Raw genomic sequence first — 22,541 nt, forward strand, 5'->3', positions numbered from 1 at the left:
GCATTTAAATTCAAATTTCTAAATGCTTATAAACATTCAGCATAAAATCATTCATTCTCTAATCAAAATTATAACAAAAATTTTATACAATTGCAATCTAGTAAATTTAAGTAAAAGACAAAACAGGCCTCAAGATTTTTGTAACGGGAAAAGGTAGAAAATCGGATTCAAATACGGATCAGACCGGGTCACTGAGGGGCAACCTTATCCCTCTACTCCCCGTAATGTTTAAATAGAATCCATCAGTTCCAAACTTCTTCACTAAGACCAAAATAAAGAAATGATTTTCTTCCGACCCTTAGAATCAATCAAACAACAATCAATTCAATGATAAAATCGAGTTAATTTCATGTTAATATTGTTTTTACAACTTTGATTACTTGGAGAGTAAAGTTGCAAAATGACAATGTGGATTGCAGCAGCAGCAACAACAGCTTCAGCGAGTTCAAGGTTCCTTTCGTTTCAAATTCAATGCTCTGATTCAAAAGCTAAACGAGGTTTCGGTTCCAAAAAACCCAACCAAAAGGTATATCTTTTACTTTTTCTTATTGGGTTGTTAATGTAATCCTCTTTAACATCGATTCCCACCTCAGGCAAACAAGGTAAGTGCGTCAAGGGAGGAGAAGGGTATGAAGTTACAACAAAGGTATCTCAAACTGTGCTAGCTGATGGTTAGTTGGAAAGTTGGGATTACATTGTTGGTTTCTTTTTTTTTTTTGGTAGTATTGCCTTTATTTTTGAAATAATACCCAAGTTGGACGTTTCCATGTAATGTTAATTGGTTACAGGTTACATGCTTAACATGTACCAGCGTCCATATTTATTACGTTGCTTGTTATAATTATAGGTTTGACCTTATGATAGACTTGTTTATTTCTGTTGTTAGTATTGGGCTTAACCTAATTGGTTTTAGGTTGAACACTTAATAGAAACTCGTTTCCTTCTTAGACACCAAAACATTGGAAGTGCAACGAGTATGAAGGCTTTGTCATATTCATTATTTCCCTTAAATATGTATATATGTCTATCGCATGTGTCTCTGATCAAGGACTGATAGTTCTCCCCTCAATTCTAGTCTTTCTCTCTCTTTCTGCTTTTTTTCCTTTAGATATGTGTACTTGTGATAATGAATAAACTACTTGAGAATGTATTTTTTATTGCAAAAGTTATTAACATATCCTAGACAATTAATATGATTATGTTTCAGTAGTTTTAGTTGATACTACTTCCTTGTGCAGGAAATCAACTAGTAAACAATCTGGTCCTTCACCTGCACGTAAGTAAGATATTCTTCTTTTTTAAGAATAGTTTTTAATGGACTTTTTTCTGACTGAAAATTCTTAGGAACCTGAGAATTCTATTTCTATGTTGTTTACATGCACCTCAAATGACCCGCTGAAGGCTGTACCTTATAATTGATTAATATTTGGTCTGAATATCTTACAATTTTATGTGTTGGTACACATGTTAATTTTTGTTTGATGATGACTTTATTTAATAAAATTGCTGCATTAAATGCACAGGCAACAGGGTGTGAATCTCTGTTGTTCTCTCTGAACAATGAAAGCATATGGTTTTGTCTTGTTGGTGTGAGTTTCAGAAATGTAATGACTGTTTCTGACTTACATAAGTTCCTCTAAAATGTATATTAAATAAGGTTACGAAATGGCTGGTACATTGGCCACCTACCGATTTGATGAAATAGAAGATGATGCCATGAATTTATGCTTTTCCAATATTCTGATTAAAAGAATGTTTATAATTTTGATGAATTGAAGGGTCAGTGACTTTCAACTGCTCTCAAAATCATGCTACTGACATTGACTAGGATCTATTACACTCATTTGTACTTGCAGTCAGTAAAGTCATATCATTTTAATTGAATGATAATGAAGCGAATTTAAAGTTTCTAGATGTATACGGGTTTATGCTACATAAAAAAACCTGATGATTGCGTTGGTGAGAAGCACCGTTTCTCTTTTCTTGCTTTTTATGTGTGATCTATTCTTTTGCTTTAAGTTATTGGTGAGAGAAAGTTCCTAGAGAAGGATTTGTAGAGATGTAGAAAGATGACTAGTTATCTTGAATGAGAGAGTTCCAGCAAGGTTACCATATTGAACTGTCCAGGGTCTTCAAACTCTGCCTTGAATTTATGTAATTTAAAAAGATAAAAGGAAAAGGAAACGACCTCAACCTTGAGTTTTACTCAACATTGAGGATATCTTCTGTAGGGAATTCCACCCCTCCCCCCCCCCTCCCTGCTTTTCTTTTTTTAAATTTTATAATGTGGTTTTCATTGCCATTTTGTTATATAGTTTGTTAGGTTTGTCTTTATGTCTCTTTTCTTGTTCTCTAGTTATCCTTTAAATTGGAAAAACATTACTTGAAAAAAAGGGTAAATGTTGGGATTTGTGGGGTATCTTGCCTGTCTGGGGTGATTGGTATTCTTTTTCTCCTCTTCTTTTTCCTCTTTCTTTATGGTAAGAGTGTGTGTTTGTGTGGAAGGGGGGTGGGGGTTGGGGTTGCCAAATGGGGGATAGATCCCCTAAAAGTGCAGGAGCTAGGATAACTTCCTGCACTAAGTTGAGACATCTAAACACTTAGCTCTGGCTCATTTATTTCTTGTTGTTTAAATTCTGCAACGACTTTTTACAACCAAACATGCTTTATGTCCTTAAAAACTGAAAACATATAATGGTAACTTTATTAAATAATACATAACTATCTATGCCCCATTTGCATAGCATTACTATGAGTCTTTAACTAGGAATTGCTCTAACATTTTTTATTCTTTTCCTTTTTGGTTCTTCTTTTTTATTTATTATTTTTAATTCAACCACTATGACTTTTTCATGCAGAGGCACCCGGCTTAAGTGCTCAATTTGATGGAAAATCTAACAGCAGTTCCTTGGACATTGACTTTGAGGAACGGCTGGAAGCAATTAGAAGGTGCATTTGTGTTACGTCTATCTCACGTGCTTCATACTTGCTAGTAATATCTTTGCATTAGTGTAAATTAAGTTGTTACTGATGTCTATCAAATTAGATTACAGGTGGTAATTACTAAGGGTACCGCTTTCTGTTAATATGTTGACAGTCATGTTCTTGAGCTTCTTTGAAGGCCCAGATCATTTCTGTTATTGCCAATTGGACAGCATAAGAAGACTTACTTATAAGCTATACTATTTTTTCTTTTATATTAATTTGGTTATGCCATATTTGATATTTGGATGTTGGTTGGTCTATTTGCAGTCACCAAAAGTTTCTGGATGCTGTTTAGTTCCAGAGAAGTGATTATAATGATCTTGAGACTCTTACTTGGATGCTGATCACTTTCTTTAGGAAGTGTGATTGCAAGTATACTTCAATAAATTATTGATGATATTTTTCTTTGTCATTTACTATGTAGTGTGATGATAGGTTTTTGGATAAGTGTTTTTCGGTTATACATCATACGTGAATTTCTTTTGCTGATGACTATTCTTTCTGCATGCCACTCAGGGCAGCAGTTCAACAGAAAAAGGCAGAGGAACAAAAGGAATTTGGACCAATTGACTATGATGCACCTGCCGAATCAGATAAGAAAACAATTGGGCTTGGTACACAGGTAGAAATATTGCAGTTATATGCAGCAAAGCACAATTTATCCTAAAAGAAAAGGAAGAAGAAGAGTATCACCTTGAGCTGTATTGTCATCATGAATTCAAATTCCCTTTTTTTCCTGACAGATTGGAGTAGGAGTAGCTGTTGTGGTCTTTGGTTTGGTTTTTGCTCTTGGAGACTTTCTTCCCTCAGGAAGGTGTGTTCAGAGCATCAAAGGTTTCTCCCTGTCATTATAAATTATAAGATTAATTGACCTGGCATTTCATTTCCTACTCCTGCTTCTTTTCTTTTCTTTCCTTGCTCCTATTGTTGAGAGTGCTTGATTACATATTAACTCTATGTAATACCGGTATGATTTAAGGAAGCTTGACAAGGATTTTTTTCCCTGGCTGAGTGCACTTGATTGTCAGTTACATCTGTCAGAAACTAGATAGAAAAAGTTGAACACCTCTCTCCCTCTATTGTAATATCCTTGTCATCAAAGTTGAGGATACAATGCTCTATGTGGACAACTTTTCTCTTCGGTAGGGTTGGAACCTGAAGCAATGATTATATGCTAAAATGTAAAGCATATAGCAGTTATTCTGATAAGAATTATTTGCTTAGAATTAAAGCAAAAAAGAGAAAGCAAATGATTGTAACTCTGTGTTTGTGATTGTGGTGTATGCACATTTGCATTCATGCACATGTATAAGGTGACGTAACATAACTTTGTATGTATATACTGAAATCATAGATAAGAATGAAGAAAATAATTACCATCTTTTCTGTGCTTTTGACAGTAAAACAAATGCATTGCAATGGAGTGCAATATGGAAGCTTAAAATAAAGTCAATAACTGGTTGTCCTTTTCTAAAGTAGAGGGCTTCAAACCCCACAGTATGCAACTTGCCCTTCTAGTGCCAACTATCCCTCTATTTTGAGAATCCCTTGTGCAGAGATCTGGATAAGCTAAGCTGTTTACAGTTGGACTGCAAGGTAATCTATTTTGAAAGTGACTGCTTTACAGGAACCCAGAATAGGGCAAGTGGTTCAGAGTTGAACAACCGGGAAATTTTGGTTTTCTAGATTTCCTATGAAAGTGGTTTTCAAGGGCATAATTGGTTCTAGGCCTGGTTCATGGGGTTTTTGGGTCGACTGGCTGGTGGCAGTTGCATCTAATATGGTACAAAATTCAGTGTCTATAGTGAATAACCAATAATGGAATTTGGCTATACGGAGGCATGTGAAGCAGGCATGTCTCTTCATAGTGCTTGCAAATGTTTCATTGAAACAGATTCATATCTATACTTTTTAAGTTATTTAACTTTCACAGTTTATCAAATTTTTACGATTCTAAGAAGGGATCAATACAATGAAATCGTTGAAGAATTCTCATTAGAATATGTCTTTTCACAACTTTGATCACCTCAAAATATGACTTGCTTGATCTTGTTACATCAAATTGTTAATTGATAATTTATTTATTTTTCTTGAGATGCAGTCACCATATTTACTGGTTATTTTCTAGCTAACATACGCCTGAAGTTTATTCTCACTAAATGCTGTAGGATGTGCACCCATATGTGTATTAGGTTCAATTTTACTAATAAGGAGAAATCTAACATGGTTCTAAAGGCATTTTTGTTAAACTTCCTTTGGCTTAAATTGTTTGTGTGACAGGCTGATCTGTCTGTCAATGAAAAAAGTTTCAGCGACTTTGTTCCATGGAGGTTGGTTTTGTGTGTGTGTGTTCCAAGCACATGTTATAAGCTCCAAATGATAGGAACTTTAGTTATTCATTTGTTTCATTCTCACTTTTCTTTTTCATTTGTTATCATTATTTTTATTTTGATCATATCTTGACATGTCTGTCTCCCAGTACTAATCCTCCTGAGGAAGCTGCAGTGATTGACAAGAAACTGTCTAATGAAGAGAAAGCTACTCTTCAGGTACATTAATGAAACATCCTTTAAGTTTAGAAATTTCCCATTACAGTTAGATCTGAGAGATTGTTCGTGATGACTATCTTCAAGATAGTGCAATGTTTATATGAGAGGTTAGATGAATACTTATTAATCTGTATGATCCAAAGTGCAAGTGTGTGCCACTATCATCCTCAAAGTTCAGCATATATTGATAATTCAAAAGACCATGTACAGACACATAAAAGATTCAATCCCAAAAGTATAAGACAACTAAGATTCTGAACTACATCATTAAATAACCTAACATTCCATCTTGAAATCATATCTCTCCTTATATACATTTCTAACTCTAATTGTTCTTATTGTTGTATCTACCAGGAGATACATCCCTGATATGTAGAAAAATTCTTGCATTTTAACACTCTGCTTCTTGTTTTTGCTTTCTACCTTCAAGAAAAGGGAAGAAAAGGAAGCTTATTTAAATCCCTTTATAAGGGTGTAGTTTTAGTTTCTCTTTTTCTCCCTCAGTGGAATACTCTTGTTGCCATGCCACTAGTATTATTTCTTTGTCCAAGTAACGGGGGTGCAAAATTCAAAGCAGAGCACTTCTCTGACTAATTTCCTCAACGCTCCTGCCTCACAAGGAAATGCAGTTGATATTTTTTCTGAGCATATCTATTTGCGTAACTCCTAATGATTACATGGATTCATGCTCATTTTAGTTTTTTGTTGTTGCATTATGACTGGCTCAATGACTCTTCTTTTTGTTGCTTTTAAATTTATTTTCATTGAATTCTTCTAGTGTACAAACATTTTGGTCTGATCAGTTTCTTTCTTGTTGTTTCTTTGGATTTCATATCACGGGATATATTAACACTTTTGCTATTTAATATGTGGCAGACTAGGCTGAAGCAGTTTGAGGCAATGCTAAGTATCTCTCCAAAAGATCCAACTGCACTTGAAGTGAGTCTGGGCATATTATGCATTCTTGATTAATTTTTTGTCTAACGTTATATGCTGTTCTTCCTTGAATATTAAGTTTCTCATCAAGATGATTAAGTTCTTAGTTTTGATTTTTATGCTTATAGGAACATATTATACTTTTGTTTTCCTTATCTTAATTAACTTTGAAAAGTTGAATTCGGAGTACCGTTTTGGAAAACCATAAAAGAAGTCTTCTCTTGTTCTTAAGTTGAGCTCCTGATTGTTTCAGTTCTTGTCATAACATGTTCAACTGTCTCAATGAAATTTCATCATTTTACATTCTGCTTGAAACTGTTGTGAAGACTTGGGTAGGAGTGTAGCATGTGGGTATGTGTCCAACACGGGGAAGTATTTGATAAGGATATGTTTTCATAGTGGTTAGTGTTAGTAAAAGATGAGGAGTCTGGAAAAACATGGGTGGAAAATGTCCATTTCTTACTTTATTAGCTTTCAAGTCTAACCTGCTCCTTCCTATTCCAACCATAATTTTCTTAATCCAGATTGAGCTGCAACCTGATGCTGTTAGCCTGTTCTTGCTCTGTTTTCCATGTCTCTCATTGGTGCTTTTTAACATGGTCTAATTTTTGGGTTCATAGTCAAGGAAAATCTATACATGAATTTTCTATGAATGGCATTTGGTAGAATGGCAAAACTATAGGAAGAAATTTTAAAATGACTATGCATGACGTTGACCTTCCAATGCCCTATAAAGAGGCAAATAACGATGGTTTTGTTTTAAAGTAGAGCTTCTGGAGTAGTTATGATCATTTGCAGCAGAAGCTTAGAAAATTCTCATAATTTGTTGGATTGGGTGGTAGGTTTTGAAAGATTATTGTTGACATTTTGAAACTGCGATATATTTATGGTCTATATATTTTTTTAGCACAATTCATCCCAGTTTATTATTAATAGAGTAACTTAACAATTAGGGACCTGTTATTAATCCTCTTGTTAAGTAATAATATAAAAAGGCGTCAGCCTCACTTTATGGTAGATTTTCCCTGTTGCGTCAAATTATACTTCTAACAGTTTTGACCACAATAATAAACTTTTTGCACTATTAGTTATTTGTGACTTGATATCTGGTTGTATTATTTATTCTTATCTATTTGTTTCATTAGCAGCTATGAAGTGATTTCCTTCTTCCCTTTTTCTTTGATAAGCTGTGATTGGACTTCAGTAGAAGTTTGCTTCCTGAATGCCCTTAGAATGAGTTTATAGCTTTGCCAATGTTTTTCAAGTGGTACATTCTGCCAAAACTAGTTCTCAAGAGGACACCTCAGCAGTTAGGACTTAAGACTCCAACTTGGAGATCTCGGGCTTGAAATTCAAATCTTCTGATTGGTGATGTGGGGTTTATAGGATGGGAGAGGGCTATCTCCCATTATGTAGTCCAAAATCATATATACCAGGATAGAAAAAATTTCTGCCAAAACTACAAATGACAAAGGAGTAACCTTATCAATGATGTGCTGCCATTTGCTGCTGATCCTACCAGCCATTCATGCATATAAGGACATCACTACATAATTACTTATGTACTTGAATAAATAGAAAAATGTATCTCTTCTTGAGCATCTATGATCCCATGACAACAATTTGAAATTTATTTAAGAGTTCTTGCAGGGAGCAGCAGTTACATTGACAGAATTAGGGGACTATGCTCGGGCGGCCTCTTTACTTCAAGACTTGGCAAAGGTTTGCTAATATTGGATGTACTATGCAATTTATGAGCCATATGTTGCTAGAGTGGTGTTATTTTAGAAATCGGCTGATGCATTATTTAACTAATCAACTAATATTTATGTTTCATAGGAGAAAACAAGCGACCCTGATGTTTTTCGTTTGCTTGGAGAAGTAAAATATGCACTTAAGGATTATGATGGTAGTGCTGCTGCATATAAACTTTCTGCAATGGTAAGTGTTCTCTAGATATGTAGGGCATTTGCCTTTTACTGGTTGTTTAGATAGTTGTTTATTCTTGACTGATTGTGCTTGATTTCAGTCTGGATACCTATTTGATGCCGCTTTTGTTTGTCTAGTGAAACAAGGGCATTAACAATGATATGAACTATTCTTCTAACTAGGTAGATCCTGAGTAGTTTTGCCTTTTTTTTTTTTCCTCTCATTTTGTTTGTCATCCTGTGTAGTGCATGATAACTTTTAGGCATGAACAGACACACACATATTGTGATTTTATTTTTGGGACAGTGCTCCCTTTGGGGTGGGGGGAAGGAGGTTTTGTTTCATTTACAACTTGGAAAAGTTGATTATGAGGAGAGAGGGAGAGTTGGGAGAACCTGAGAACTACTTACCACTGTGGTAACTTCCTGCATATACTTACAAGAGGTAAATCTACAAATGTCCATATTACCTTGAGTTCATAATATTTGCATAGCACTCTCCCCACCCCAAGTTTGCTCATATACATTATGTGCTCTTGGCTTGTTTCACATATAATTACTCTTGAACCACCCAAAGATTTGGTGAATACATCTGCCATGCGATCTATAGAATTTATTGATCTTGTGCATATCTCATTCTTCAAGAGTCTCTCTTTGACGTTATTACATTCAACTTCAATATATTTGGTTCATGCATGAAACACTAGATTAGAGGCAGTATGTATAGCTGTGTGATTATCACTTATGAGATCAATTAGCTATATTCAAATCCAAGCTCCTCCAACAAGTGTCTTAGCCAAGCCAATTCTCAAGTGGTATGGGCCATAGCTCTATATTCAGATTGTGCACTTGGTCTTGCAACAATTGTCTGTTTCTTATGCTTCAAGGGTGCCTTATTATCACCAGGTAACACACAGTTACCTACAATATCAATAGATTCAGTCCAGTTTGTATCGAAATAAACATCAATCCAAGTATGGCCTTAGTTTCTATTAAGTAGACTACAACTTGTAGCACTGCTAAGGTACCTCAAAATTCTGATGATATCATCCTAATGACTAGTCTGTATTAGTTAAATTATGAAAAAAATATCATGATAGTACACAATTAATTAGATGCAGTCTTAGATACAAAATACATCAGGTCACTTGTGATATTAATATCGCCTACACAATTAGCAGCATTTTGCCAATTTGCCTATGGTTGTATGGTGATTAAAAACAGAATGATGTTTTCTACTCCTTTCAATTCAAAATTGAAGCACTACTTCCTTGACTCTACTAAGTGCCTGTTTGGCCCCGTTTTTTTTCAGCTTATCTACTATTAGTGCAATAAGCTCAATGAATATAGTTCCAAGGAAGGGATGAATTAGAATATTTTAAATGTTTTGAAAAATTTCTTTTCAATTTCAAGGAAATAAAGTTACTTCAAGTTAAGTTCCCTTTTTATGAATAAGCAAGATAATTGATTAAAGGAGTGAAAGAGAAAAATCAACACAATAGTTTTTATAGAGGTTTGGCCTCCTTGCCTACATCCTCTCCCTTAGATTTACTAAGGAGTTTAAAATCCACTATTAGAAAAAGATTCAATACAATGCCTTTTGTGGATCAAGCACAACCTTTCAATACAATGCCTTTTTATGGTTAAAGCATGACCACCCTACCTTTTATCTTGGTTAAGGTATAACCACTCAAAACTATGTTTGCAATTGGTTAAGGTATAACCACTCAAGTGAATACAAAAAGAGAAATACAAGTGCAGTTATAATGCCTCATAGAGGTTAAGTAATAGGTTAAGTACAATGTTTGGTGAAGAAAAGAATAAGCAATGAAGGCTCAATGAATAATACAAGACTTAAATGCTAAAAGAAGAGTGCAAAGAGTATTAAAAGATTTGAGCTGAATTCTTCTTTTGGTGTTGTGTTTCAGAGTCTTCCAACCTTCCAACCTTCATAAATGTTGTGGGAGCTTGTATATATAGTTGCTGAAGCTTCAAGAGTAGTTGGGGATGCATTAAATGTGAAAATAGCCGTTTTTCTCTTCATTCTAGGCTCCAACTGTCATATTGTATCGATACATAGCTCCTTTTATTTTTGAATTCCCGCAAAAATTTATCGATACTTTTCATCTTGGCTGCAAACGTTTGACCACTAGAAATGTATCAATACATTTGAGGCAGAGAGCATTCTGTTGAAAATGTATCGATACATTTGACAAATGTATCGATACTTGTGAGGTAATTAACATTCTGTTGTATTTCTATCAATACATTTTGAGAATGTATCGGTAGATTGAGTTTAACTTTACAAATTTTGACTTTTCTCAAGAACATGTATTGATAGATTTCAATTTTTACCGATAACATGTATCAATAGATTTGGTCTAGAAGTCATTTTTCAGAGTCCTTTTTTATTGTTTTTCTTCTCAAACTCATTTGAAAAAGCTAAGAGATGTCTAGGCTTAATTTTTCAAGTCTTGAATAAAATTTTAATCATTTTCTTTTGACATTTCAAAACATGGGATTAATTTGAAAGCTATAAAGCTAACATTACCTCTTAAAAACAGAAGTCGAGCCAAATAGGATTTTAAGAAGCTCTTAAAAAAAAGCAGTCTTTTTTGAAGAACAAAATCTTCAAGAAAAGCTCCAAAGAGGAGTTTTCTTTTCTTTTCTTTTAAAAACACACCAGCTTTTCAGCATAATTTTTCTTTTTGTTCCAAAATTATCCTCATCGAGTAAAAATAATCCCAACATTACCCTTTTTTTATGGAACTCTTTTTTTTTCTTTTTGTGGAGTTTTTTTTTTAATGATTTATTATTAATTATAAACTTTATGCTATATAAAAATGCTTTTTATATTTCCAAAAATTTGTTTTAAATAGATAAAAAGATAAAAACTTTTTCCATTGTGAACAAAAGAATTTGTGATTAATAGAAAGTTATTTATCAAATACCCTTTATAGTAATTTTAACCAAAATTAGAGCTCATATAAGTTATTTTGCTAAACAACTTATCTATCAAAAGAGCTTATAAAAGTAAATTTACCAGACAGTTTTAGTTTAATTTTAAAAGCTATTATTTTTCATAATAGCTTTATAATAGTTTTTAAGCTAAAAAAAAGTCAGGTCAAACAAATTCTAAACCAAGCCCTAGGTGATTGTTTTAGGCAATATATAGATTTCATTTAAAAACAAACTAAATCTGATGCTGACACCACTTGATGAAAAAATCCAGGTGGTTGCTGCATTATAACTTTCGCTTTAAAGGCTCCATCCAAGCAAGCATTTTTTATGTATAACTGATGTGATGGCCAATTCAATGTGGCAGCTAGAAAAATCAGACAATACTATCATGAAATCACCATGTATTCTTTTACAAGTTTGGCGTTTGGATCCATATGAGTATCTGTAGGCTTAGATACTAATATCCTTGTCTGATAGAGTAAGTTAAGATTTAAGAACATATTTACATCTGGACAAGAATAGGTCCAAATGAGATCTAGCCACCTTGATACCCAAGATTTACTTTAGCTGCCCAAAATCTGTTGTTTGGAATCTTGCAAGCACAATGTTGATTTCTCTATCCCTGCACTATCATCACTTCTGATGATAATATCACCTTCTAAACCAAGCCCTAGGTGATTATTTAAGGCAATATATCAATTTCTCTTAACAACAAACTAAATCTGATGCTGACTTCCCCTGATTGCTCCATTATAACTTTCTCTTCAAAGGCTCCAGGCAAGCATCTTTTATGTATAGCTGATGTAATGGCCAATTCAATGTGGCAGCTAAAAAAATCAGACAAACTAAGGGGTTTAGGCTGCAAGGAGAGAATTGTTCTGAATAATCCAAACCATATAACTTGAGTGTAGCCTGTAGCAACTAGACGAGTGTTGAGCCTCTCAACTGGATTAAGTTCCACTGTATACATCCTTTTCCAACCAACTACAGACTTGTCAGGAGGGAGTTTTAAAAGTTCTCGATTATCATTATGCTTCAAGGCATGCATTTCGCTTCCATAGCAGCTTGCCAACCTGCAAGAGAAAAGGCTTCAGTCAATGACTTTGGAATAGAAAAAGATTCAAAGAGGTATAAACGATTGTAAGAGACAAAGTAGACATTGGATGTCAAGTATAAGATTCTTTGCCTTCTCTTAGAACAACAGGAATAGCTAGGTTGTTAGAAGTTGGATTAGAGGGCAAAGAAAAGATTGGCATAGGGCTTGAAGTCTAATGCAGCCTCTGCTGTTTGACGTTATCCTTGAAAGAGTTATTATGGATAAAGACTTATTTTCAGGCGTTTGTAGGTCCTATATTTGATTAGCATGTTTCTGGAGGTAGTTCAACTCCAATTATGCTGTATCTGGACATAGGTTGAGTGCCTTACAATTTACATGAATCCTCTTCCTGCATAACTCAACTTTTGTCCGACTTTATCTCTCCGTCTTCCTATATTCTTCACCTCAGTTGTATAATGCAAAATTCTGCTGAATATTGGGTTTTGTATGTCATTTACAACAATGTATGCTTTCATACTTGATGATTCCCTACCTTAGTTAATCAAATTTTGTTCGTGCTCTCCATGAATACCCTGCTTTTGTCTGATAGGTGTCAAAAGATGTCAATTTTGAGGTTTTGCGGGGCCTTACAAATGCATTGCTTGCTGCAAAAAGACCAGATGAGGTATGTAACGGGCTGGTATTCTGAAATTAGAGTGTACATGCTGTTTTATCCTCAACCTTATATGTGTAATAAACTACTTGTTAATGTCTTCGGTTAGCTTCCTCACTTTAGCCTTCCAAGTAATAGACTAATATGTAATTCTGGGTATAAAAGGGTCAAATGATCACTTCCTGAGCTTCTTTATTTTGTTTTCTTCATTGTAAACTGATTCGAAATGTTGGTTTATAAGGTTGCTAACCAATCTTTGTTTCTTATTAGCAATATACTACCCTAACGGATCCCATTTATTGCATGGCATATAGTTTGATCTTGTTGCATACGAAAACCTTCATATTTGTTTTTTTGCTGTTGAAAAAAATTGACATGGTTAATTTTTTGGGCTGGTGACATTTAGAGTTGGTGATGTGTAGAAGACTAGTTTGAGAGGGGTTGGGTTTTAGTTTTCTAATTGCCAACTTGCTGGTGACACAGAAAGGGCTTCCTATTGGCTGATTTAGTGTACCTGGAAATAGGGGTGTCTTTATATTTGAGGGACTCATACAGCATTGACACAATCTCTGGATGTGTCTCTAAGGAGTGAAGGTGCTATTTTACTGGCTATCAGTTTCCTTCACCTGTTCCATCTTGTCTTTCTTTCTGCAGGTTTTTTAGGTTTTAAAACATTTTTCTTATATCTTGTAATTACTATTTGCCTCTCCCTTTCATGGCATTCATCAATGAAATTTATTTATTTTTCTTATATCTACATGCTGATGTTGTTTAAATTATTTGAGGTTATTAACTATATATATAATTTGTTATTATTATTCTTTGGAATTTCTCTCTAATTTTTCTTTTTTGGCCTAATTTCACACTCTTCTCCCTTGTCCCATCTTTCTTTCTCTTTTCTAACTCTTTCCCTCTTTCCCCTCTCCCTATTCTGTTCTTCCTCCTGTGATGCATCTTGTGCACTTTGGAACAAATTGTTCTTGACTTGAGGATTTTTTATGTTGTAGACATCTTTGACAATGCCTCTTTTGTAACGCACCCTAATCACCTTTTATTGCCATGGAGAAATTTGGTTACCATATAGTTTCTCTTGTGGATGGTTTCTTAACATGAAGGACTGAGTTTGTGTGTAGTGTAATTATATTGGTTTAGATGGAAATTCGTGGACCTTATTGTCTTATTTTGGAGCTTCAAGAAAATTGGTCAAGGTTGTATTTATCCAAGTGATCTGATTGTTTTGAACCTACATATTCTTCTACTTAACTGATATTTGAAAGTCAAGAAATTTGTATTCTAGAAAACAATTCCCATACTATGAATATAATCTTTAAACAGCATTAACATTAATATACTGTTACCTCCCTAACTTGTTAATGCAGGCTGTTCAATTCCTTCTGTCCTCTCGTGAACGCATGAATTCAGAAAGATTAAATCGTCCTAATCTCAAGGCTGACAGCAATAAAATGGAAACAGAATTACAGAAGGTGGATCCTATTCAGGTCAGTTGGCTTCTTCATAATGGATTGCATTTCAAGCAAAGCATAACAGATATTTGGTCTCAAAGTTCTTACATCAAAAAAAGATAATAAAGAATTGTAGTTATTAGTTCACTGGTTAACTGGATCCATCTGCTAAATTATGTTGCATTACTTAGGCTTTTTAGATTCAAGAACTTTTGAACTCATACTACTTCCAGGTCTGTGGCCCACATTTATTGATATGGTTTGGAAATGGAATTTACAGTCATTCAGCTGATGGAATTGCTGCCAAACGTTTTATAATATACTGTTTTCGACAAAACAAGCGTGCTTGCTAAAGTTTTTCCATCTTATCTATGATACTTGATCAAAATGGCAGACCATTCACACTTGTATTCACAGTAAGATGCATGGAATTTCTTCTATGTCCTGCTACTAGAATGCTATTTTGTCAGTGTATAATATATATACACTTTCATAGAAACAGAAAAAGAACTTATTGCCTTGAGAATGGAAGCTTCTAGCCACCAATTACTAAATTTAGGTCAATTTTCAGTATCCTAATCTTAATTTTCTGTCCTTTGTTTTAAAAATGCTAACTACGTGTTAAATTAGTTCACAATCTATGTTATATTAACATCAGATAACATTGTGGTATAGTTGCAGATTTCAACGGTAAGTTTATAAGTGGAAATTGAGTGGGTTGGTTCAGTCGCAGTTATAGGTTGTTTAAGGTTACATTGGCTTGCATTGTTGACTTTGAGTTATCCCAGATTGGATTCTGTTGGGTTTTGGCATGTTGAGTCAGGCCACTTTTGTTTGGGTACTCACTTTTGTAGTCAGTTTTGGGTGGATGAGTATTGATTTATAATTAAGTTGCTTCTTGATTGGTGACAAATATCATCTAATTCTCGGTGCCTTTATTTATGAGATGTCTCTCAGGTTGATTTACTTCTTGGGAAAGCATATTCAGACTGGGGCCATGTTAGTGATGCAGTAGCTGTTTATGACCAGCTCATTTCTAGCCAACCGAATGACTTCCGAGGATACTTAGCAAAGGTTATCTTTTTCTTCTGTCCTGTTTCTTTTGTTCATTTGCTGTTTAAACGCTTTACATTTTTTTCTTTTCAAATATGTTTTTATATTGCTAAAATTGTCAAAATAACAGTCTATATCTGATATTAGGTCATTAAGTGGGATCCAAGAGTATTTTAAATTGACACACTCGTCTTGCATAAACCCACTGTGATTGAACGTGTGGACTAGATATAGGGCCCATCATATATATTGTCCTTAAAGTTTATTATAAGAATGGAGAAACTCATAATTCGTACTCTAGACCATTAGTTTAAAGATGCTCTGCTAACATATTGAAGAACTACTCAAATGAATGCTTGTAAGGGTTCAAGAATCAAGGATAAGTTCATGTTTAACGTGCCCTTCATGCTCATTTTAAGATTTGAAAAAATGGATCAGGCAATGGCCTGTCTTTTATTGAAATTTAGTAATCACAATACAGGTAGCCGTTTAATCTGGATAAATATGTGAAATGATGGTTTGATATGGCATGGACCACTCAACTGAAAAGCTTAATTTGTTAGGCGAGAGTCCAGAATATAATTTAACCCTTAACAGCTTTTACATTGTTCAAGTGGTTTATAATTTGATGCTTGCAAAATTGCTATTTTGTGATCTAAACTTTCATGACAAGTCATCATAACATGAGAAGTCACTGCATGAGTAACAAGTTAAACTATTAAACCAATAAAATAAATGATTCTAGCAAATGTGGTAAAACTATTAACCCAATAAAAATAAATGATTCTAGCAAATGAGGAGAGTTGAACCTAGCCTTCAATATAACGATATACTAGCAAGCCAACTTCAGCATATTTATTCCCTTTTCAGACTGTATTGTTATACTACTACTGGGTGCTAATATCATATTATCTTTTAAAGGAAAAACTGATTTATGACAAGATAAACAGCAAAGCCCCTAAGATCAATTAGCTTAGAGACTCTTATCAACAAAAAACTGAAACTGGTAATATATTCCTCTTCTCTAAGAGGATTTCTAGCCTTCAGGTCTTCATAGTTGCATGCTTCACCTTGTCAAATCTAACTTCATCACTAAAACATAATGTTCTGACAACTATTCCAAGTGGAAGGATTTTAGGTAGTATGAGTGCTGCGCCAGTCTTATAAGCTAACTGTTAAAACTTATAATTTTTTTTTTTTGAAATGCAAAAGGGATGTTAAAGCTTATAATTAACCTGCCTTCAGGTTATTGTTGTATAGTTTAATTTTTTGATTTATTTCCTAGAAGTAACTGAAGTATGTTTTACACTATTGGTCAATTGGTCAAAGAATCGTTTAACCTAAAAGCTTAAATTGTTAGGTGAGAGTTCCAAATGGGTTTTAATCTATGATACCAGTAGTATATATTTTTGCACATCTGTTACATGTATTTTCAAAAGAGGTTACTCCTAAAGTCTTATCATGGAAACTTAGGATTGACAATCTGAAATTATTTCTTTCTTTTGTTTTTATTTTTGTTCTTAATTCTCATTCATTTCTGTATAAAGCTCCATCACCTGTTAACTTCAACTCAATCATTTTCCTTTTGCATGTCACCTGCTAGAGCTTCCCATCTCCTTCATCCTCCTGCCTGAAATATTGTCACTTTGGTGCCTTTAATTGAATTAACCATGCAGTTAAATTTAGGGGATTTGCTTTTGCAATGACCAGTTTAGGCACTCTATTTCTTATCTAATTCAGCTTTTCCCTTTATCCATGATATGATTCAAACTTATAAATAATGTTTTCTATGTCATTGAATACACAAACTGAAACCTTTTGAAAACAATTATAGGCCTTAAACAGGAAATATGTTATGTTAAATGTTTATGCCCCAACTCTATAGATGAGGTGGCACATGAGCTATGGTTTATCAGTAGCCTATTTGATGAGAAAGATTTAGGTATCCTGTAAAATTCTATTAATTGTTTGATAAAAAGGCACTTTTAACCATTAAGTTCTGCTGATTAGGAGATGCTTATGTAATAGTTTTGGATGAGCCTATCAATGTATTAGATGCAAAAACCTAATACAGATAAAGAGGTGTTTGTTTGAACTTTTCAAGCACATTGATGCCACGTCCTTTCTCTTTTTTCTTTTCTTTTCTTTTTTTAGTTCCCTTTCTAAACTCTGAGATGCCATATCTTGAGATATAGTGCCTCTATTTAATCTCGATATTATGTGTTCATCATTAACTATCTAGCAGCACAATACTTTGCATTAGCCTATACCCTTGAGATAGAGATTGCAAAATTCTTAGGTTTTTTTTATTGTTCAACAACTCTTGGTGGAACTGGATATTGAAATTGATTATTTGATGAAGCTGGAGATGCGCGTTAAATTTTGCATAGAGTGTTTAGGTAAATTTTCTCACATCCATTGTTGAGGTAATGTGTACATAAGTTGGCTCCATAATGCATAATCCATTTCCCAGTGGATGATATTCCTTTATAGCATGTCTTGATGTTTAAAGGTAAAAGATGGAAGAGTAAATGGGTAGAAGGGAGGGGAGCAGAGCAGAGGAAACAACTCTCTTTACCTTGTTTGAGAGTGAAGAGAGCAGAATAATGTAAAATATAATTTATATGCTGTCACCACTGTACACAGATATTAACTTGTTATTAAAGGAAATGTTTTTTCTGGTACATATGATCTTGGGTTATACAATGGGAGGTACCCCTCTCCCATCACAAATCCCACCCCTCTCACCCCAGGATTTGAACCCCAAAACCTTTTAAGTTAGAGCCTCAAGTCTTAACCGGTAGGATGTCTGCTTGATGTAGCCCAACATCACATTAATCCCACCCTGCCATCATAGATTATTCCACAAAAGGTTTCTGCTTATACCTTTTCTTTTGTTGGTGATCCTATAGTGGTTGTTATTTCTGTTTCTGCAGGATTTAGGTTGTCTACCAATTTTCTTTTTAGAAAATGGATAAACTGCTACACTTAATGACTGTTGATATTGTCTGAAAAATATTCTCAAAGTGACACAACTGAGTTAATTCCTATGCAACTATATATATTGATATATCTAAATAGCTCAGACTCAGGGTGTTAATCTTTTAAATTGACAAAGGAATGGTAAATAGTTATGAATTTGTTTTGCTACTTATTTTCTTCAGATGTATTTCTCCACCATTCTTCATCTATTCTTAGTTGCATGCTTAGTTCTTGCTGGTTAATTTTTATCTTTTTGACACCTAAATATCTTAAGATGAGAGGTAATATATTTTTGTTTTTCCAATGTTGCTGCAGGGAATTATTTTGAAAGAAAATGGCAATGTTGGAGATGCAGAGAGGATGTTTATTCAAGTGAGTATATGATCCTATTTGCTGACTTAATTGGTATTTGTGGATACAAAAGCATGTCTGGCTTGCTCTTTGGGTAAATTGGTCCATGGTACCAAATGACAATCTTCTTGATCAGAATGTTCTGAAGTTACAGATTATGAGACCCTCACATAAGTTTATTTCCTTGGTCTTCCCCCTAAATTCTCTACCCCTAGGCAACCAACCTAAACCTAAACCTAACTAATGTGGGATGACATCACTTGGTACTTCACTTTATTTGTAGAAACTAATAGGCTTACCACATTGGACCATAGATACAGGGCAACAATGAACGAACAATTTGACAAAAAGACCAACAATAACTTGGGTTTTCTTTAACCTATAAGGCATCCAATCCAACCTAGAACCAATTAGCTCTAGTTCTAGAGGACGAAGCTGAATATCAGGCCACAACCTGAACTTAGCCAATTTGTTAGAACATCTTTTAACCCACGTGTATTATACATGCTATAATCCCCAACAAGGTATAGAAAATTTGAGCAACTATCAGACTTGCTTGAACTACTCTTTAATTGGACATATCTACAGTAAAATTCTTTATCTTAATAGATTGATCTGATTGGCAAGGGGCTAATAGTACCATATCAATGTTTGGTGTTTCACAGGCTCGATTTTTTGCCCCAGAGAAAGCTAAAGCACTTGTTGATCGCTATTCAAGACAATGAAAGTTGTGACTGCTTGTTTCTGTTTACAAGCCCCTTTGATGTGAGTCAAATCTCCAGATAGTATCTAAAGATATCATTAACTATGATGGCAATGCAATTTTTTTAATAAAAAATTCTCTAAATCAGCAACATTAAACTTTATAAGAAAAAACAAATTCTGTAAGAATGACATGTTTCACTAATTCACTTATCCACTTGAATTTTTCATATGCAAAACATGTGATATAGGTGTCATGTTACACTGGCAGAAAATAGAATTCCTGCCAAATCCCATTTATACATGGGAATCTGCACATCTGAAAGAACAAATATTGCACACAAACACACGATGTGCTTTAAGTAAGTTTGTTGAGAAGTAATTAAGGTTCATTTTTTTGTGGTTTCTTTTTTTCCTCTTTTTTCGGCCAAAAGTTACTGTATTACTTAAGTTTGATAGACTCTATTTACCATGAAAAGTTACTGTATTGAGGGTCATGTGTAACTGAGATAAATTAGAAATAGAGAAGCTTATGGATGTGGTGTTTAGCTTGTGAACCTTTTATTACCGGATTCATTTCATTGTATCTGTACATGAACTAAAGCACACAGAACTGGCCATCCATTTGTGGCACTTTGTTGGCAATTAGGATTACAAAATACGTTGGAACAAATTTTTAATTAATTTTAGCAAAAACCAGAATGAATATCTATAACATACTTAAAAGGAAGCTCCAGTGGGACTTCCAGAGTTAACCACGTGGAGGGCAGAGAGATTGAAAGAAACAAGTTGTTGAAGCAAAGAGATGGGGTGCAAAGAGGCCGCTTGTGTTGCACATGGGTCATATTCTAGTTTACCTTTATTAATATGCCTTTACGCATATAAATAGGATTCAAAAACGATCTCAAACTTCATAGACAGAAAAATATTAAGAGTATCAAAGCAACACTTCACTAAAGGCTGAAGCTAACTATAAATAGTCACTCACCTCAAAATTAGAACTCAAATCACTCATAATCTCCAAAATTCATATTCAACATTAGAGAGATACCAAAAACATTTTAAAAACATTAAATTCAATTTTCTTAAGCCGAATGGAGAATGTTTTTCCTTATTTTTCTTGAGTGCTTATTCAAACATTGGAAAGCTTTAGGAAGGACATTTGACTATGAGGTGTCAAAAGTTCTTTAGGTTAATTTGCTATGTACTCTTAAATTCTCTTTGATTTGTTATGTACAATTCTAAACTCGTACTACTAATTAAAAGTTAGACCTCTTACACTTTAATGCTCACAATTAAGTATCTCAGCCTCCATAAGATGCAAGTACCTCAATTTCTATAAATATGAAACTTGGGTAAGTTTTGAATTGTCACGAAATGGTTGAGATTGGGAGAATAAATACCCAAAAAAATTGGCTAAAAATAAGGAGTGGTTGGACACTTCCTTTCCAGTTTCGTGGGCCTATATTTGAACAACCCTCCTCATAAAATTTCGATATTGAGTTATCTTTTTCTTTTTAAAAAAAAAAAAAATTTGGAGTCTACTTTCAAATGAAACTATTAGTACTGAAAAACTCAAAATAGTTTTCAAAATATGTGAAAAAAATACTCGAGGTATGTCAAATTTCAGCACATGCTCTATATTTTAGTCATATCTTATTGAATGTTCAATCATATTTGAGCTTATAATATATCAAAAGAAAAGTATTTGAATGAAATTTCCAATCATATAAAATATGTTTAATAATCATTTAGTTTTGAAAAATTGTGAAGCTTATAATCAGACAACCTTGTATGATAGAAGTAAAATTTCTCTAAATGTTATGAAATATAATTTCAAAAAACAACTATAAGAGAAAGTGTTACGAAATATTATTTTGAGTATATATTTACAAGTGAAGTGAGGGGTTTATTTATAACCTAATAATTTCTTATCTAGATAGAATTTACAAGATAAAGATAATACTAAAGTACTTAATTTGGATGGATAATAGTCAAATTAAACATTAGTCTTAATCAAATCTAATCTATACCCAAATCTAGATAAACATACTTAAATCCAAGAGTTTGAATCAAATTAGACTTTTATGTCTGACTTGCTGGGCTGTTTGACTTGTTTGGGTTGCTTGGCTTGGTGTGAACTATTGGATCATAACATAATAGATATTCACACATATATCTATAACACTCATTAAATGTTCATTATATTAAGAATATACCGCATTAAAACCTTTATAGGAAAAAACTTCATGGGAAAAAATCCGAATAAAGGAAAAAGAGTACACAATTCTTTTCAAGAATACACTTTGAAATATTATCTCATTAAAAACCTTACCAAGAAAAACTCAGTGGGAAAAACCTTACTGCAGGAAAAAAGTAAGAGTACATATTTTACTCTCCTTGATGACTATATTATTTGAAATCTTTTAAAACAACGTATTCCAATCTTTTGTTCCGACTTTTCAAATGTTACAATAAGAAGTTTTTTGGTGAATAAATCTGCTAGATTGTCACTTGGACAAATTGTTGAACACTAATATCACATTTTTCTTGGAGATCATGAGTAAAGAAGAACTTTGACGAAATATGTTATGTCTTATCGCGTTTAACGTATCTTTCCTTTAACTAAACTATGTAAATGATATTATTCTCTTATAACATTGTTGGAATTTCCTTCTTAGTTGACAAGCACGCGTTTCTCAAATATGTTAGGTTACAAATTTTAACAAGACACATTCAAAACTTGTCTCATGAATTGCTAAAATTTTTGCATGGTTAGTAGAATTAGCAACTATAGGTTGTTTTACAGAACATTATGAAATAGTTGTACCTCCATATGTGAATAAGTAACTTGTTTGAGATCGAGCTTTATGTGGATCAGATAAATATCCTGTATCTGCATAACCAATTAAATCTAATTTT

The 22,541-nt window shown here is 33.6% G+C and overlaps 1 protein-coding gene across 1 annotated transcript; it reads left to right on the top strand.

The window, feature by feature from the left end:
- LOC18595571 lies at positions 232 to 20,176 on the top strand. Its single transcript, XM_007023582.2, has 15 exons — positions 232 to 526; positions 594 to 646; positions 1,239 to 1,276; positions 2,859 to 2,949; positions 3,502 to 3,607; positions 3,729 to 3,799; positions 5,465 to 5,534; positions 6,411 to 6,473; positions 8,121 to 8,192; positions 8,310 to 8,411; positions 13,006 to 13,080; positions 14,448 to 14,567; positions 15,489 to 15,605; positions 18,882 to 18,938; positions 19,583 to 20,176. Exons 1-15 carry the CDS (start codon positions 401 to 403, stop codon positions 19,640 to 19,642), a joined length of 1,221 nt encoding a protein of 406 aa, XP_007023644.2. The 5' UTR covers positions 232 to 400; the 3' UTR covers positions 19,643 to 20,176.

The sequence above is a fragment of the Theobroma cacao genome, chromosome 6 (genome assembly GCF_000208745.1).
Source record: "Theobroma cacao cultivar B97-61/B2 chromosome 6, Criollo_cocoa_genome_V2, whole genome shotgun sequence".
Lineage (NCBI taxonomy): Eukaryota > Viridiplantae > Streptophyta > Magnoliopsida > Malvales > Malvaceae > Theobroma > Theobroma cacao.